The 19,191-nt window shown below is 40.8% G+C and overlaps 1 protein-coding gene across 1 annotated transcript in view; it reads left to right on the top strand.

The window, feature by feature from the left end:
- Positions 1–11,156, top strand: part of ATP7A (ATPase copper transporting alpha) — a 138,059-nt gene extending 126,903 nt beyond the window's left edge. The window contains exons 19-23 of the mRNA XM_036439860.2: positions 1,419–1,561; positions 3,680–3,883; positions 4,394–4,511; positions 10,096–10,198; positions 10,555–11,156. Coding sequence (XP_036295753.1) covers positions 1,419–1,561; positions 3,680–3,883; positions 4,394–4,511; positions 10,096–10,198; positions 10,555–10,831 — 845 coding nt within the window. The 3' untranslated portion in view covers positions 10,832–11,156. The remainder of the gene's footprint in view (positions 1–1,418; positions 1,562–3,679; positions 3,884–4,393; positions 4,512–10,095; positions 10,199–10,554) is intronic.
- The last annotated feature ends 8,035 nt before the right edge of the window (positions 11,157–19,191 follow it).

Here is a 19,191-nt window from a genome sequence, read left to right as displayed (position 1 = left end):
TGGTGTGGTCCTCTTTGGATTCCTTTTGTTTGGAGTTCTGTGCGCTTCCTGGACTTGTAAGTCTAATTCTTTCACCAGGTGGGGGAAGTTTTCTGTCACTATTTCTTTCAGTATGTTTTCGATATCTTGCTCTCTCTCATCATCTGGGACCCCCATAATTCTGATGTTGGTTCGCTTGAAGTTGCCCCAGAGGTTTCTTACATTATCTTCAATTTTCTGGATTCTCTTGCCTTCTTGCTTCTGCGGAGGAATGTCTTCTGGCTCTTTATGTTCCAAATCTTTAACTTGATTCTTGCGATCTTCCATTCTGTTTTTAGGACTCTGTATAATATTTTTTCATTTCAGACAATGTATTCATTTCTTGTTGATCCCTTATCATTTCGTTAATTCCTTATTAATTCTAGTTGATCCCTTTTCATATTCTCATAGGTCTTATCGACCTTTTCTAGGAAATTCTTGAAAAACCTTATAAGTGTAGATTTGAACTCTATATCCAGTCGCTTTTTGTTCTCCATTTCTTTCGTTTGTAATCTATTTCCTTGTCTCGGCATTTTCGTAGCTTCCCTGATGGGGCGCGGTTTCAGGGTAGAGCCTACAGCTTTGGCTTCCGTCAGCCCCACCCTATGTGGTTCCTGAGTCTCAGTAATCCCCAGGGTCCTTCAGTACTCACTGCAAGCACCTCTGAGAGAAAGGTGCCCTCGATTTTCGCCTGCTACCAAACAGTCTAGGCTCTCCCACAATGAGCCCGGAACTGGGGTTCAGTTCAGTTGGAAGTGGAGTTGGAGGTGGCGTTCAGAGCAGTCCGGAGCTTTTGTCTCCTTCCCGCCAGGGCAATCCCATGGCACAGCCAACCGTCCCTTCTCTGCACGCAATGTGCACACCTCTGGTATCTCCTTTCGCCGCTCCCCCGGGGTTCCGCCTTACAGCTCATCTCCCTATGGATGAGCCTGGGTCCCCGGGATCTGGCCTTGAACTGGGGTTCAGAGCAGTCGGAACTGGGGCCCAGCACAGTCCGGAGCTTTTATCCCCTAGGGAACGCCAGCCAGGAACTCAGCTGCCCCTCCTCTCTGGCTCTGTCCTCTCTGCTCACATGCTGCGTGTCTCTGTACCTTAGGCTTTTACAGCTCCTCCGCTCTTCCTTCTGGTTTTCTCCTTGCTTCTTGCTGTGGAATTTCCAGTCAGTCGACTTTCCTGAGTTCTGGGTAATGTCCATTTTATATTTTAGTTGTATTTTATTGAAATTGTTGTGTGCAGCTGTGGCTAGGTGTTTACTTGTGCAGCCATCTTGGATTCTCCTTAACATGTACTCTTCACAAAATTCTTTTGTTTTTGAAATTTTAAGTCAGAATATTATTCTGCTTTCTTGGTATTCCAAACTTTCTTCTTCTTTTTTTTTTTTTTTTGTATTCCTATACTAGATGTGCTGTGCGGCTTGATAGCTATTGCTGATACAGTGAAGCCTGAAGCAGAACTGGCTGTCCATATTCTAAAATCCATGGGCTTGGAAGTAATTCTGATGACTGGAGACAATAGTAAAACAGCTAGGTCTATTGCTTCTCAGGTAATTGGTTTACTTAGTTGTTGGGGTGGGGTATATAATAACTTCTTATTCTTTTGTTGTTGTTAATCCTTACCCAAGTTTATTTTTTCCATTGATTTTTAGAGAGAGTGGAAGGGAGGGGGAGAGGCATAGAGAGAAAAACATTGATTGGTTGCCTCCTGCACAAGCCTTAACTGGGGCTAGAGATTGAACCTGCAACTGAGGTACCTGCCCTTGACTAGAATCAAACCCAGGACCCTTCAGTCAGCTGATGCTCTAACCACTGAACAGAACCAGCTGGGGCACTTCTAATTCTTTATATACATTTCCTTTTTGCCTTCAAATGCTAAAAAATTCATATTATCTATTATTTTCATTACCCCTGAGTAGACATATCTGGTTCCTTAAAAAATTGGCATGGCCCTAACTGGTGTGGCTCAGTGGATAAAGCATCAGCCTGCGGACTGAAAGGTCCCAGGTTCGATCCGGGTCAAGGGCATGTACCTTGGTTGCAGGCACATCCCCAGTGGGGGGTGTGTAGGAGGTAGCTGATTGATGATTTTCATCGATGTTTCTAACTCTCTATTCCTCTCTGTAAAAAATCAATAAAATATATATTTAAAAATTTGGCATGCTATACAGGCAGGAATTCGGGCTTTCTGTGCTACTGTAATAAGTAGAAAGCTATTTACTTAGTTCATGAGATGCTTAAGTGACATTGTGCACCAGTTTCTGTTGATGCTTTCTTTGAAATGTTGCTCAGATTTTTCACCACTGCTGCTAGCCTAGGCCAGGCTCTAGTCTTCTTATGCCAAAATACAGCACTAGCTTCATGCACTTTCCTTTTGAGTTCATCCTGAACACTACTTATGAAACCATCTTCCTAATCCACCATTTGACATATCATTTTTCTGCTACTGACACCTATATTTGCCTTACCATCAAAACTTTTCTCATATTAGTCTTTTCTTCTTAGGAATGCCTTGTCTCCTCTTCTATTAAATAACACAACTAATATATGAATCCATTCTTTAAAAAATATATATATCTTATTGATTTTTACAGAGAGGAAGGGAGAGGGATAGAGAGTTAGAAACAACTATAAAAGAGAAACATTGATCAGCCACCTCCTGCACAGCCCCTACTGGGGATGTGCCCACAACCAACGTACATGCCCTTGACCAGAAGCAAACCTGGGACCTTTCAGTCTGCAGGCCGACGCTCTATCCACTGAGCCAAATCGGTTAGGGCATGAATGCATTGTTGTATAAAAATACAAAAGGTTATAAAGTGAAAAGTTCCTCACCCTTTTCCCAAGCTTCCTGTCAAGTCCTATCACCCATACTTTTTCATATGTATACATGTTCATATACAAATGTATCATTTTGGTATTTTCAACATAAATGGAATAATCTTAAATATATATTCTTATTCATTTCAGAGAGGAAGGGAGACGGGGAGAGAAAGATAGAAACATCAATGATGAGAATCATTCATCAGCTCCCTTCTGCACAGAACCCAGTCATGTGCCCTGATAGGGAATCGAACTGTAACCTCCTGGTTCATAGATAGATGTTCAATCACTGAGCCGTGCTGGCCGAGCAATTGGATCATTTTTATATAGATTGTTTAGCAGTTTGTTTTTTACATAACAGTATATTGCCTTGGAGTTTTGTCCATGTCTAAACATATAAAGTTATTTATTCTTTCTACATTGCTGCAAGGAATTCCATGGTATGGTTGTGTCATGATTTATTTAACCATTCCTCTAATGATGGGCACTTAGGCGGTTTTGAAAATATTTTTGTTACAAACAGTGTAGTAATGTGCATCCTTGGACATACCACTTTGTCACGTATAAATTTGTACAAAATATAGCTTGACGTGGAATTGCTGAACCAAATGATGTGCACACTTTGATGGATACTGCCTGATACATTCCAAAAAGACAGTGCCAATTTACACATTCACCAACAGTGTATAAGGAAGCTCATCTCTTCCTATTCTTACTATCACTGGGTATTAACAGTCTTTTAAAATTTGGACATGTGGTGGGCAGAAAATGAAGGCTCATTGCTGAGTTATATTTCAGGTATCCTGTAATATTTTTTTGAATTGAGTCTATTTTTCCTGATATAGGTTGGCATTACTAAGGTGTTTGCTGAAGTTCTACCTTCCCACAAGGTTGCTAAGGTGAAGCAACTTCAAGAGGAGGGGAAACGGGTAGCAATGGTAGGAGACGGAATCAATGACTCCCCAGCTCTGGCAATGGCCAATGTTGGGATTGCCATTGGCACAGGCACAGATGTAGCCATTGAAGCGGCCGATGTGGTTTTGATAAGGGTAAGTCCTATAGCCTGCACTTTGAGGAGTGTAAATCTGCTCTACATGGTCACGGATAGTGTCATAAAGTGCATCGAGCAGGATGATTCTGTTCTAATTCCCATGCTCCCAGCTATTGAGACGGGGAGAATTCGAGATGAGTATATGAGAAGTCTTACTAATTACATCTACACTTTCTTAACCCAGCAAAGCAAATGAGAATGACAAGTTTCTAAAGTGAAGAACAAGATTTGGGAACATACTTAAAATTATCTTCAATAAATAGTGAGGTTATTTTAATAGTATTTAATCCCTCTACCAGGATACAACCCTAATGTGTTTTCAACTCAGAAGAGTTCTTGAAAAACATCTTCCAAGGCTGGCTTAAGTTTTTAGCAATATCTGAGATTTGTAGTTAATTTACATATTACTCTAAGGTACATGTCATCTTCAATATACACAGTATCAAATGTAAAAATTACTAGTTAAGCTAGAGTCTCTTGCTAATATCACAAATATTTCTGTTCTCAGAATGATCTCCTGGATGTGGTGGCAAGTATTGATTTATCAAGAAAGACTGTCAAGAGGATTCGGATTAATTTTGTCTTTGCTCTAATTTATAATCTGGTTGGAATTCCTATAGCTGCTGGTATGTGACTGTTAACTAGTATTGCTTTATCCTCTGAGGTCATTAGAGACATATCATTTTGGAAGTTTTAGTCTTTTTATTATTTTTGAGCTCATTTAAAAAAAATATATTTTATTGATTTTACACAGAGAGGAATTGAGAGGGATAGAGATTTAGAAACGTCGATGCGAGAGAAACATTGACCAGCTGCCTCCTGCACACCCCCTACTGGGGATGTGCCCGCAACCAAGGTACATGCCCTTGACCGGAATCGAACCCGGGACCTTTCAGTCCGCAGGCCGACGCTCTATCCACTGAGCCAAACCGGTCTCTGCTTGAGCTCATTTTTTATGTATAGCCTGCTGGTATGCTGAGAGGTAATATTAAAATCAACATTTTATTTTCAGCAATGTTCATTATGATTTTGAATGTATAAGTATTTTAACAGGTTTATTTTATTTTACTTTATATTTTTCTCCAAGTTTACATTTGAAAAATTCCAAACCTACATAGACAGGAAAAATTATACACTTACTTAAATTCATCAGTAAATCATATTTTGTTACATTGCTTCATCTCTTTCTATATATATATATATATATATATACACACACACACACACTAGAGGTCCAGTGCATGAAATTTGTGCACTGGGGTGGGGGTGAGGGGTCCCCTCAACCCAGCCTGCACCCTCTCCAATCCAAGATCCCTCTCACAATCCTGGACTGCTGGCACCTAATTGCACACCTTCCTGCCTGCCTGATCACCTCTAACTGCCCCCTGCTGCCAGCCAGGTCACTCCCAAATGCCCCCTCCTTGCTGGCCTGGTTGCCCCCAGCTGCCACCCCTGCCGGCCTAGTTGCCCTTCACAGCCCCCCAGATGGCCTGGTCGCCCCACGCAGCCTGCTGTTCAGTCATTTGGTTGTCCCTCACTAATCCCCCTGCTGGCCTGGGTGTAGGCAGCCATCTTGTGAGGGTGTTACAGTCAATTTGCATATTAACTCTTTACGATATAGGATTTTTTGGCTTAAGGGAACAAATTTACTATTAATCTCACTATCTAAACACAACTACTGTTAGCATTTAGTCTATTTACTTCAGGTTTTTTTTACTCTGCATTAGTTTTTGTCTGGTCACATAGTTGTAATGATAGCATACGGAGAATTTTCTGCTCTTCATGTAATGTTACAATAGCCAATAGTTTTTGTTTTGTTTTGTTTTGTTTTTAATACTTGGGGACCAGATGAGAGATATTGGATGAAGGAATATGACCAAGAAAAAGCAATTTAGAATCCTATATAATAAAAGGGTAATATGCAAATAGACCAAACTGCAGAACAAATGAACAACCAATCAAAGTGTAATCCTATATAATAGAGGAATATGCTAATTATTTGTTACACCCTGAGGTGTAACAACTGACCGTGTAACGACTGGATCATGGGTCTGCAGGAGGGTGGGGCAGCAAACTACAAGTGGGTGGCAGAGAGCTGCAGGATGGGACAGGGCAGCAAGAAAGCAGGAGGTGGAGAGCTTCAGGAGGGGGCAGGACAGCAAGCTATGAGGGGGGCGGGGAAAGCTACAGGAAGGCAGGGCAGCGGGCAGAGAGCTACAGGAGCACGGCAGTGGCCTACTGGCACACAGATTCATGTGCAGGGCTACTAGCATGTTAATGATATGCTAAGGCTGCTCAATTGCTTGCTATGATGTACACTGACCACCAGGGGGCAGACAGTCAACTGGTTGACCAGTTGCTATCATGTGCACTGACCACCAGGGGGCAGATGCTCCGATAGGTAGGTTAGCTTGCTGCTAGGGTCTGGCCAATCAGGACTGAGCGAGATGGGCCAGACATGCCCTTGAACCCTCCCTTGTTCCCTCCCCGGCCCGATGGTGCACCAGTGGAGTGCCTCAGCCTGACCTGAACCCTCTCACAATCTGGGACCCCTTGGGGGATGTCGGAGAGCCAGTTTCAGCCTGATCCCTCAGGCCACTCCCCTTGGGAAGGTGGCAGATGCAGGGATTAAGGCCAGCGTGTGCTGCTATGGCAGCATGAGCCTCTCCCGATTGGGACTGATTGGGCGTGAGCCCACAGCAGGCACAGTGAGGCCAGGATGACCAGGAGCCACAGGTAGGAGCTGCAGGCAGCATTGAACTGCAGGTTTCAGCCCTATCCTTGCAGCCACCCAGAGGGACGCACCTGTGCATGAATTTCGTGCACCGGGCCTCTAGTTATTTAATAAACACCTGATAATCTCCTGTACTTGGGGGCTTGGTAGAGTTAGTAATAACATAAGAGAAATAGTTGTCATTTTCTTCTTGTTTTCTCTGAGAGCCGAAGAAAAACAAAACGACATGAGAGCAATTACAAAGCTGTTGATAAACACAAATGCTGAGAGGACAGAGAGTAAAAGAATTAAAATCCAGAGATTAGCTCTGGCTAAAGAATTCAGTTGGTTAGTGTTGACCCAACATACCAAGGTTGTGGGTTTGATCCCTGGTCAGGGACCAGAGTCAATCAAAGATGCCCTGACCAGTTTGGCTCAGTGGATAGAGCATCAGCCTGAAGACTGAAGGGTCCTGGATTGATTCTGGTCAAGGGCACATGCCCGGGTTGCAGGCTCGATCCCCAGTGGAGGGCGTGCAGGAGGCAGACGATCAATGATTCTCTCTTACCATTGATGTTTCTATCTCTCTCCCTCTCCCTTCCTCTCTAAAATCAATAAAAATATTTTTTAAAAAAGGAATCAACCAATGAATGCAAAAAAAATACCCAACAAATTGATGTTTCTCTCTCTTTTTTCCCTTCCTCTCACTCAAATCAACAAATTTTTAAAAATCCAGATAGATTAATTCGTGGAGCAAGTTATTTTTTTTAAAAATATATTTGTTATATAAGATCTCTGTAGAAAATACAGTTACTTACATAAAAATTTAAAAACACAATAAGTCTATCTCATCCCCATCATATGAGCAAATATTAAAATGTCTGTCAAGAGGAGAAACCAAGATGGCGGCATAGGGTAGACACCCGAATGCAGCCTACCACAACAAATTTGAATTTAGAACTGAAAAACAGGGGAGGCATTGCCCTGAAGCGCCAGACGGCTGGCTGAGAGGAGGCTCTGCCATCTGGGAAGGAGAGAGAAGGCACGCTGAACCTCAGGAAGTGTGAAGGTACGGAGAACTGTGTGCGCAAAAAGGCGCTGGCTTAATCCCGGTGCGGAGAGGAAGGGCCGGACCCAGATTGCTGCTGGCTTACTCCCTGCATGCAGAGAGGGCGGGCCGGGCTGAGTTTGCTACTGGCTTACTCCTGATGCAGAGAGGGCGAACAGCTAACGCGGCTGGCTTTCTTGTCCGAGAGGAAAACAGAATCATCCTATTGCTCTAATAAACGGCCCCAGACAGGGAGAGGCCAGACTGTCAGGCAGTGGGCAGAGATCTCTTGGAGGTGTGTGAAGCCAGAGGCCATTACTGCGGGACTTGGGGAGGAGCTGAAGGGAAAACAAAGTTTGTCTGCACCAACCCGAGACTCCGCCCTACCTGTGGCTGAGCACAGAAGCTCTCCCAGAGGCTGGCTTTCTCTAAGGAGGGACTTGCAGGAATCCAAAGCCTGTCTGCGCCTTTACCAAAGAGGTGCGTGCGCGCCTGCAACCAATCTTCCAAAACTCTCCACGAACAGGACTTTTCTAAGGCGAGACTGACAAGGAACCAAAGATTGTCTGCGCCACCCCGAGACCCCGCCCTATTTAAGCAGAGTACAGAAACCCTGCTAGCTGAGTCACTGCTGATCCTCACAGCCAATTGGCTTGGAGATCAACGCTTCCCAGTGATACCAACAATAAGCAAGGCTTAACAACAAGACTGCACACACAGCCCACAAAGGGCTACACCAAGACTGTCCACTGCAGGTAACTGGGAAGGCTGTGCTACTGGGCTCTACCAGAACACCTAGCACACAAAGCTATTCCATTCAAATCAGGGAAACAACTAAAATGCAGACAAGAAGAAGGACACAAAGGAAGGAGATGGAGGAAAAGAAAAGACTGGACATTGAGTTCAAAACTACAGTTATAAGGTTATTCAACAATATCCTAAAAAAGGCCGATAAAATAAATGAGACCTATGAGGATATGAAAAGGGAACAACTAGAAATAATAAGGGATCAACAAGAAATGAAGAAAACATTGTCTGAAATAAAAAATATTATACAAAGTCCTAAAAACAGACTGGAAGATCGCAAGAATCAAGACAAAGATTTAGAACACAAAGAGCCAGAGGACACTCCTCTGCAGAAGGGAGAAGATAAAAGAATCCAGAAAGTTGAAGATAGTGTAAGAAACCTCTGGGACAATTTCAAGCGAAACAACATCAGAATTATGGGGATTCCAGAAGAGAGAGAGCAAGATACCGAAAGAGTACTAGAAGAAATAGTGACAGAAAACTTCCCCCACCTGGGGAAAGAAATAGACTTACAAGTCCAGGAAGCCCGCAGAACCCCAAACAAAAGGAATCCAAGGAGGACCACACCAAGACATATCATAATTAAAATTCCAAGAGCAAAAGACAAAGAGAGAATATTAAAAGCAGCAAGAGAAAAGCAGGTAGTGACCTATAAAGGAGCACCCATAAGATTGTCAGCTGATTTCTCAACAGAAACCTTTCAGGCCAGACGGGAATGGCAAGCAATATTCAAGGTGATGAATAACAAGAACCTACAGCCAAAAATAATCTACCCAGCAAAGCTATCACTCAGAATCAAAGGACAGATAAAGAGCTTCACAAATAAAAAAAAGCTAAAAGAGTTCATCACCACCAAACCAGAATTATATGAATTGCTGAAGGAGGTTATTTAGGAAGAGGAAGAAGATAAAGATAAAAATTATGATCAACAAATACGTAGCTATCAACAAGTGAATCTAAAAACCAAGGGAATTTAAAAATCTGATGAACAATATTAACTGGTGAATATAATAGAATCAGAGGTATGGAAGGGGAGTGGATTGACGATTCTCAGGGAAAAGGGGAGAGGGGGGTGCGGGAAGAGACTGAACAAAAACTGTGCACCTATGGATGAGGACAATGGGGGATGGGGAAAGGACAGAGGGTGAGGTGGGAACCTGGTGAAGGGGAGCAATTGAGGGGGGGAAGAGGATCACATTTGTAATAATCTGAACAATAAAGATTTATTTAAAAAATTAAAAACAAACAAACAAAAAAACCCCAAAAAAATAAAATGTCTGTCAAAACCTAGTGTGGACAAGTTTTTGATAGTACTGTGATCTGTTACAGCCACTTTGGAAAGCAACTGAGGAATATCCACCTAAAGCTGAAAATGTGCCCATGTTACATATAACCCAGCAGCTTCACCTCTAGGTGTGACTCTAGAATAATTCTCAAACACGTGCACAGGGAGACATGCACAAGAATGTTCACAGCAATACTCTATTAGTGAAAAATTGACAACCACATAAATCTCCACCAACAATAATATTAATTGATGAGTAAATATCAAATGAGGAAATGATTTGTAAATGTGTATTAGAAACACATTGGTGATCTGTTTAGCACTACCTGCTGTAACTAATCCACACCTGTTTCCTAGGAGTGTTTATGCCCATCGGTTTGGTTTTGCAGCCTTGGATGGGATCTGCTGCAATGGCTGCTTCTTCTGTTTCAGTAGTACTTTCTTCTCTCTTCCTTAAGCTGTAAGTATGATGGCTTGTTCACATTTGTGTTTTATATTACTTCTATCTTCCACAGTCTTGGTAGGTTTTATTCTTGCAATAAGCCCAAACTGTCTTAATCATAAATGTCACTTATGTAAGTATCACCTTATATAGTCTGTACATAGCAAGCGCAAGCACCAAGTGGGGTAAAATTGAGTACATTGGCTGAGAGGTAGGATTTCTGATCATGTGACTACACACCATTCCTTTTGAGCTTTCCTAGCAGGGACCATCTTTATACATTTCATATCAGTAAATCTCTTCATTTTTTAATGTAACAAGCATCTAGTTCACATTTGGTTATTTCAAACTCGTGTACTTTTGCATGTGTCCAGTTATAGGAAACCGACTTATGAGAATTACGAACTGCATGCCCGGAGCCACATGGGACAGAAAAGTCCTTCAGAAATCAGCGTTCACGTCGGAATAGATGACACCTCAAGAAATTCTCCTAAACTGGGTTTGCTGGACCGGATTGTTAATTACAGCAGAGCCTCCATAAACTCACTACTGTCTGATAAACGGTCCCTAAACAGCGTTGGTACCAGTGAACCTGACAAGCATTCACTCCTGGTAGGGGACTGCAGGGAAGATGACGACACTGCATTGTAACAGGCCACAAAGAGTGCTCCGAGCTCCTGTTTTATACACTGACACGGTATACTTGATGCCACCTTAGCTTTTCAAAATATTATGAAAGGATTTTGTATGGGTTTTACACTCTTATATTAGGGATTCTATTTGGATTGCATTTTTCTGATGACAAAAATATACTTTTCAGGGCATCAGCTCTGAACCCAGTTTTATTAAAAATAAACTTCCGTTATTTTTTGTTTTCACTAGCAACCAATCAGGTAAGCCGGTGAGGTTTACAGCAAGCCCTGCAATGGAAGATTGCCAAACTGCTGCTAAAGTGATAGATGATTCTTTTATTTGACAAAAGAAACCTCAAGAGAATGATAATAAAAAATTTGAAGGTTTGAGAGCATAATCTTGAGTCTTCATCCCTGCCAGATTGGGAAACAATGGCTTTCAAAGCACTGTGTAAAGCATTTAGTTTTAGAAGGAAAATAGTAGAACTGTTTGAAAATAGATGTGCCTTCATTATTACAGGATTTCTTTCCCCCTTATTTTCTGTACATCTTTGTCTTTGTATTTGCTTTCTTAGATGACCCAGTATGTTTTCTTTTGTATCTCCTTTTGAGTAAGCTAAGTATGGGTGGTTTTTCATTGATAAAATTAATATCTTGTTCCTTTCTTTATCTTGTAGTTCAAAAGACTTTACAGGTCCTTAGCATTCCCTGCTTCCCATCTCATCTTTCCATTGTTAAAAGTATATCAGGATCTACCTTCAGTGACACTCTAGCTTGGTGCAAGCTTTCAATTCACTCCTGCAGAGTTCAGCTCTAGGTTGTTTTTAGTTTAGTCTATTAGTCTCAATACAGAAACTTAAGATTTTTAAGCTTCTCCCACAATTCATTTTTTTCAAAGATCAAAGACTTTTCAAAGATATTTTTACTGCCAGCTGGTGTGGTTCAATGGTTGAACATCGGCCTATGAACCAGGAGGTCATGGTTTGGTTCCTGGTCAGGGCACATGTCCGGGTTTCGGGCTCGCTCCCTAGTAGAGGACATGCAGGAGGCAACGAATCAGTGATTCTCTCTCGCACTGATGTTTCTACCCCCTGCTCTCCCTCTCCCTTCCTCTGTGAAATCAATAAAAACATTTTAAAGGTTTTTTTTTTTTTTTACCATCTTTAACATATAATGGTCATATAAAATTACTTGGGTTCACTAAATTTGTCCATTTATGGCATATATTTGTCCTTAGCTGGTATATATAACTTAATAGATTTTAATTGTCTTTTGGTGTTTTAGATAACCACTCAAAATGTCTTTTAATGCTATTATACAAAACTTCTTTCACCAAAAATAAATAAATTATAATACAGAAACGAGAATTTCGCTAGGTTGTGATACCTTTGAGGCTAATCTCTACTTTTCTTGAGTTTAAAACTTATGCATTTGCTAATTAGTGAGATTGGCCAATTCAGAGATTTGTTCTCATTACCATATAAATTTAGAAATTCTTCTGTGAGTGCCTGGAAATTTATACACTGGCCAGAGATCTGGTACTGTACTTGTATGACTATTAAAATTTCCTTGGTAATTGTAAGATTGATTTTATATGCAGAATATGTAAGTGAACTCATAAATAAATTTCCAATATTTTTTTCCCATTGCCATAAAGCTGCTAACACAGTGCCTATTACATAGAGTTTATACTCAGTAAATGTTAATTCTTTTCTCGGCTTGAGGTCAGTAATAAATATTAATCATTGCTAAAGAGCAGAGTCTGAACTCAGATGGTAGTGTGGGATGGGGTTCTTCCCAGTCTACTTTCTTTCTCTCATCTTTTCATACATACACAAAAAAGTTTACATTATTCCATGTTGTCTTTTCAGATTTAGAGATCTCATTTTTATCTCAGCAATTTTAAAGAAAAAAACTGAAACTTGATGAAGGTGCTGTTAATCTAGAAAGGCAAATACATTTTTAATGAAATAAGAATGAGTTTGTATATGTCTAGGCTCTTTCTTAGACCAATGCCTATGCCATCTTCCATGCCACCAGTTTGAATTTTAATGTTTCTTATTATTTTTTCCAGCAGCCCATCATACTTTATAACTTGTTTCTTCCAGAAGAAACAGTTAATATGATAGATGTATACTAGACTTTTGAAAAAAGAAGCACCCCTCCCGTCACTCACTCTCTCTTACTTCCCCCCCCTTTCTCTCCCTCCCTCCCTCTCTCTCTCTCAAGCCAGTTACTTTTATTATTATATGTGCATTTGAGTTGTGCTCTTGGCCCCACCTGCCAAGGGACCCAAAGTTATAGGATAGTGAGAAGAGCAGCCTATGGTCTGGGAAAAATCAAGGCTATAATTTCAGCCCTTATTACCAGAACACAAAGCATGCTGTTTAGAAACAATCTTGCTTTAAATATCTGTAGCCATCTTTGAGTTCTCTACCACAAGTTGTCTTTTGCAATCCTGAACTCCCATTAGCTTCATAGAACCCCCTGATTTACAGGAGAGAGAGAAGTGATATGTAGAGAGGATCAAAAACATTGCTTTCAGTTAAAATTAGCATTAAGAAACTGGTTACTAGCGAGAACAAATATTAGAAATGTGTATGTATGTGTGTATATCTGTTCATGTACATGTATCATTACACACATATGTACACACATATTACCCTATAAAAGGAAAATAGATTGATAGTAGTCCCTCTTATCTGTAGGAAGTATGTTTCAAGACCCCCAGAGGATGCCTAAAACTGCAGATACATCTGAACCCTATATATGCTATGCTTTTCCCTATATACATCCTTTTCACTTAAACACAGTATGGCTTCTCTTTGGCATACCCAAATTGCCACCATCACTCCTTCTGCACTTTGGGGCCATTAGTAAGTAAAATGAGGGTTACTTGAACACAAGCAGTGTGATACCATGACAGTCAATCTGATAACTGTGATGGCTCCTGAGTGACTAACGGTGGGGAGTATTTATAATGTGGACATGCTGGACAAAGTGATGATTCATGTTTTGGGTGGGACATACTGAGACAGTGTGAGATTACACCACAGTACTCAGAATGGTGCACAATTTAAAACATATGAATTGTCTTTTTCTTAGAATTATTCATTTAAGATTTTCAGACAATGGTTGACCATGTATAGCTGATAGGGGAAACTGAAACTACAGATAAGGAGGCATTACTGTATATTTGAATTTAATATTTGAAGTTCATTATTTGTTATTCCTTTGTCACTCTTCTGTATTCATTCAGCAACCATGCCCTCAGTCTGAAGTTAACAAGGATGTTTTGATATCCAGTGCTGGTTCAGACTCAACTCCAGAGGGCGCCTTTTTATCTTAAATATCCAAAGATGCCTTTTGAATTTCAAAGCTTAAAACACAACTGAAGTATTTAGTGACATAGTATGAAGTATGGTTGTTATTTGTGAAAATAGAAATCCTATTTTTCCTTGTTTAGTATCTACATTTTAGAGTGTAAAATTTGATGCCTTGTGAATAAATAATTTTATATTGTGCTTTAACTTTTAAAAAAGTATTCTTTTTTCAAATGTATTCTTTGTTCAGAATGCTTAAATAGCACTGTAGACAGATATTTCCAAAAATTTAAGCATACATATATTTTATGTACATAGCTTAAAATCAAGTGTTTGCTCTTAGAAAAATTTTCCATTACTTGTGGATCTTGCTTTAAAATAATTTTTCTTAATATTTATTTTACTCTTGTTATTTTTTTGGGGGGTGAGGCATCTGGTTATTGGTTACTTTGATGAGAATAAAAACATTCCTGGAATAACTCCATTTGGGTTTTTTGTTTATTTAGTTCTTTTCTATATTTAAAAATATTATTTTATCAATAAAATGTATGTATATTCATTTTAAATTATTAACTATTTTAATACTAATTTTCTTTTTTTAATTTATCTTTAGTGTTGAAAGTAATACAGAGGTACCCTTTTTTCCCCATTGACCCCTTCAAACTCGCCTCTCCCCCCGCCCCAGGCCTTAACCACCCAATTGTCTGTGCCCATAGGTTATTCATATATGCATATAAGATCTTTGGTTAATCTTCCTACCCATATACCCATCCCCACCTTCCCTCTAAGACACATGTGTCAAACACAAGGCCCGCAGGCCAAATCCGTCCCGCCAGGCCTTGCAATGTGGCCCGCACCGCGCTGTCATCACTGCACTCCACTGCGTTTCCATCACAATGACAGTTTATGACTGTTCAGTAAACCATTCGGCCCGCGATTTAGGCTGGATTTTAGATTTTGGCCCCTTCTCTGATTGAGTTCGACACCCTTACTCTAAGATATATCAGTCTGTTCTATGTTTCTATGTCTCTGGATCTATTTTTTTTCATATATATATATATATATATATTATTGATTTTGTACAGAGAAGAAAGGAGAGAGCTAGAGAGCTAGAAACATCGATGAGAGAGTGTCATCGATCAGCTGCCTCTTGCACACCCCCTACTGGGGATGTGCCCGAAACCAAGGTACATGCCCTTGACCGGAATCGAACCCGGGACCCTTCAGTCCCCAAGCAGACGCTCTATCCATTGAGCCAAACCGGTCTCGGCTGGATCTATTTTTTTCATCAGTTTATTTTATTCTTTAGATTCCACATATAAGTGAGATCATGTGATAATTGTCTTTCTCTGTCTTATTTTGCTTAATATAATACTCTCCAGTTTTCTCTGTGCTATCTCAAAGGGTAATAGATCCTTCATTTTTTACAGCTGTGTAGTATTCCATGGTGTAAATGTACCACAGCTTTTTATCCACTCATCTACTGATGAGCACTTGGGCTGGTTCCAGTTCTTAGCTATTGTAAATTGTGCTGCTATGAACATAGGAGTGCATATATTCTTTCTGATTGGCGTTTCAGGATTCTAAGGATATATTCCTAGAAGTGGGATCACAGGGTCAAATGGCATTTTCATTTTGAGTTTTTTAAGGAAACTTCATACTGTTTTTTTTATAATGGCTGTCCCAGTCTGTATTCCCACCAGCAGTGTACTAGGATTCCCTTTTTTCCACATCCTCGCCAGCACTTGTCATTTGTTGATAATAACAATTCTGACAGGTGTGAGATGATACCCCGTTGTCATTTTAATCTACATCTCTCTGATGATTAGTGATTTTGAGCATTTTTTTTTTCATACTCTCTTGGCCTTCTGTATGTCCACTTTGGAGAAGTATTTATTTAGGTCCTTTGCCCATTTTTTAAATTGGATTGTTCATCTTCCTTTTGTTCAGCTGTATGAATGCCTTATATATTTTGGAAATTAACCTCTTTTTTTTCTTGTTAATCCTCTCCTGAGGATATTTTTCCATTGATCTTTAGAGAGAGTGTAAGAGAGAGGGAAAGACAGAAACATTGATGTGAGAAAAACACATCAATTGGTTGTCTCCTGCATGGGGCCTGACCAGGGCCAGGGCCTGGGAGAAGCCTGCAACCAAAGTATGTGCCCTTGACAGGAATCAAACCCAGAAACTTTTGGTCCACAGGTCGATGCTCTATCCAAACCAAACCGGTAAGGTGAAAATTAACCTCTTATCGTCTATATCATTGCCAAACATGTCCTCCCATGCAGTGGGCTCCCTTTTCATTTTGTTGATGGTTTCTTATGCAGAACCTTTTTATTTTGATATGGTCCCATTTATTTATTTTCTCCTTAGTTTCCCTTGCCCCAGGAGATGTATTGGGAAACATATTGCTACGAGAAATGTCTGTGATTTTATTGCCTATGGTTTCTTCAAAGGGAAGTGGTTATGGGCAATGAGGAAGGCAGGCAGGCGAGCAGTTGGGAGCCAGCAGTCCTGGATTGTGAGAGGGATGTCTGATCGCCTGTTTAGGCTCGATCCAGGTAGGCAATCGGACATCCCTTGAGGGGTTTCAGATTGGAGAGGGTGCAGGCTGGGCTGAGGGACACCCCCACCCCCGTGCACAAATTTCGTGCACTGGGCCTCTAGTAAATGATAAGAGAGAATCATTAATCAGCTGCCTCCTGCATGTCCCCCACTGGGGATCAAGACTGCCACCTGGGCATGTGCCTGACTGAGAATTGAACCATGACTTCATAGGTTGATGTCCAACCACTGAGCAACACCAGCTGGGAAAAACCTCATTTTTTCATTGCAATTATTTCAACAAGTAATAGGAGAAAAAATGAGATCAATGTAATCCATTTAAACAAGCAAATGACCTTTACATCTGGCCAGAAGTATTTGGAATTATTTGAAAAGAATACTTTTTAATCCAAATAACTATAATTATTGAAATATAAAAACATCAGGCTATGTGCAAGAGATTATTTGGGGATATGTAGACCCCAGGATCAATTCTACTAAGCTTCTCTTGCTTCTTGCAACTTTTCCCCTTCCACTTTTTTTTTTTAAACATATATATACACCGAGTGGCCAGATTATTATGATCTCTGAGCACATAATAATCTGGCCACTCAGTGAATATCCTATATCATAAAAGGCTAATATGCAAATTGTCCCCTCGACCAGGAGTTTGACCGGCAGGCAGGCTGGCCAACCGCCCATGTCCCCTCCCCCTGCCAGGCTGGCCAGACCCCACCCATGAATGAATTAACACATCGGGCCTCTCCATGGGGAGTGCCGGCTGGCACCAAAACCAAAGAGATTCCTGGGGTCGTAATACCGAACTCTCCCTTTGACCGCATTCAACCTGTAAATTTCCTCTGAGTGAGATTTCACAACTCAGCATAATGTCTTTATTTATGTGTGCCTTTCGGAGTATAAAGTCCCTCTTCATAGCACCTTAGGATATGTGAAGGAAGGAGATTCTTAAATAAAATATTGAGCACCATGACTAATTGGCCAGGCCTATCCCTGAGAAGAGATGTTATAAATATCATAATATCCAGTTTACATGTTATAGGAGTGATTCCTATCCTGGAATATTTTGTTCTGATTCCAGAACATAGTGCCTCGATGCCATGTGATTCAAAGAAGGAGACTTGTTGTTACCTTATTTTACTCTTGATTTATTAAAACATCTGAGCTGCAAAACAAACAAACAAAAACACATCGGGCCTCTATTATATATACTGAGTGGCTAGATTATTATGCACTCAGAGAGCATAATAATCTGGCCACTCAGTATATACTTTTAATTTCAGAGAGGAAGGGAGAAGAAGAGAGAAACATCAGTGTGAGAGATTCGTTGATTGCCTCCTGCACGCCCCCCTACTGGGCGTGTGCCCTTGACCAGAATCGAACCCAGGACCCTTCGGTCTGCAGGCTGATGCTCTATCCACTGAGACAAAGCAGCTAGAACTCCCTTCCACTTTTGCATCCACCATTTCTTTAAAAACACTATCGCCATAGTGATGGGAAGAGCACTGATTTTGAGGCCCACTGGACCTATTTGAATCCAAGTTCTGCCATTTACCAGATGGATGATTGTAATAATATTAGTTTCCTATGGCTGCTGTAAAAATCACAACAAATTTAGTGTCATAAAACAAATAGATGTGTTCTTACAGTTCTGGAGGTCAGAGGTCTGAAATAGGTCTCATGGCTAAAATCAAGGTTGTCAGCAAGGCTGCATTCCTTGTTTAGGCTGTACGGGGAATTCAGTTCCTTGGCTTTTTCAGCTTCTATAGACTGCCTACATTCATTGGTTCATTACCCCTTCCTGATCACTGAAACCTCTTGTTTTCATCATCACATTTTGTACTATTACCTCTGACCCTTCTGCCTCTATATAATGACCTGTGTGATTATATTGGGCCCACTCAGATAAACCAGAATAATTTCCCCATTTAAAAAAAATATATTTTATTGATATTACAGAGAGGAAGGGAGAGGGATAGAGAGCTAGAAACACTGAAGAGAGAGAAACATCGATCAGCTGCCTCCTGCACACTCCCCATTGGGTATGTGCCCGCAACCAAGGTACATGCCCTTGACCGGAATCGAACTTGGGACCCTTGAGTCTGCAGGACAAAGCTCTATCCCCTGAGCCAAACCTGTTAGGGCAATTTCCCCATCTTGAGATCCTTAATCACATCTGCAAAGTCCTTGGTCATGTAAAAAAACATTCCCAGTTTCTGGAGATTAGGACATGGGCACCTTTGAAGGGACATTATTCTGCCTGCCAGCGTGATCATGGGTGAGTTGCTTAACCTAACTATCCTCAGTTTCTTCAACTGCAAAATGAAGATGATAATACCTAATTTTCAGAATTGTGAGACTTAGTAGCAATGGAAGAGTGTTTCCAAAACACACACAGAAATGGTAAATGGTTTCTGTTATTTTCTTGGCCTGAGCACTTAGGAATAGAAAGACAGCCATAGGAACTTGGGTATGTAAGTCAGTTATTTGGAGC

Source organism: Pipistrellus kuhlii, unplaced genomic scaffold, assembly GCF_014108245.1.
Source record: "Pipistrellus kuhlii isolate mPipKuh1 unplaced genomic scaffold, mPipKuh1.p scaffold_m20_p_16, whole genome shotgun sequence".
Classification (NCBI taxonomy): Eukaryota; Metazoa; Chordata; class Mammalia; order Chiroptera; family Vespertilionidae; genus Pipistrellus; species Pipistrellus kuhlii.
Note: the sequence above shows the minus strand (reverse complement) of the source record. Positions and strands in the feature narration are given on the sequence as shown.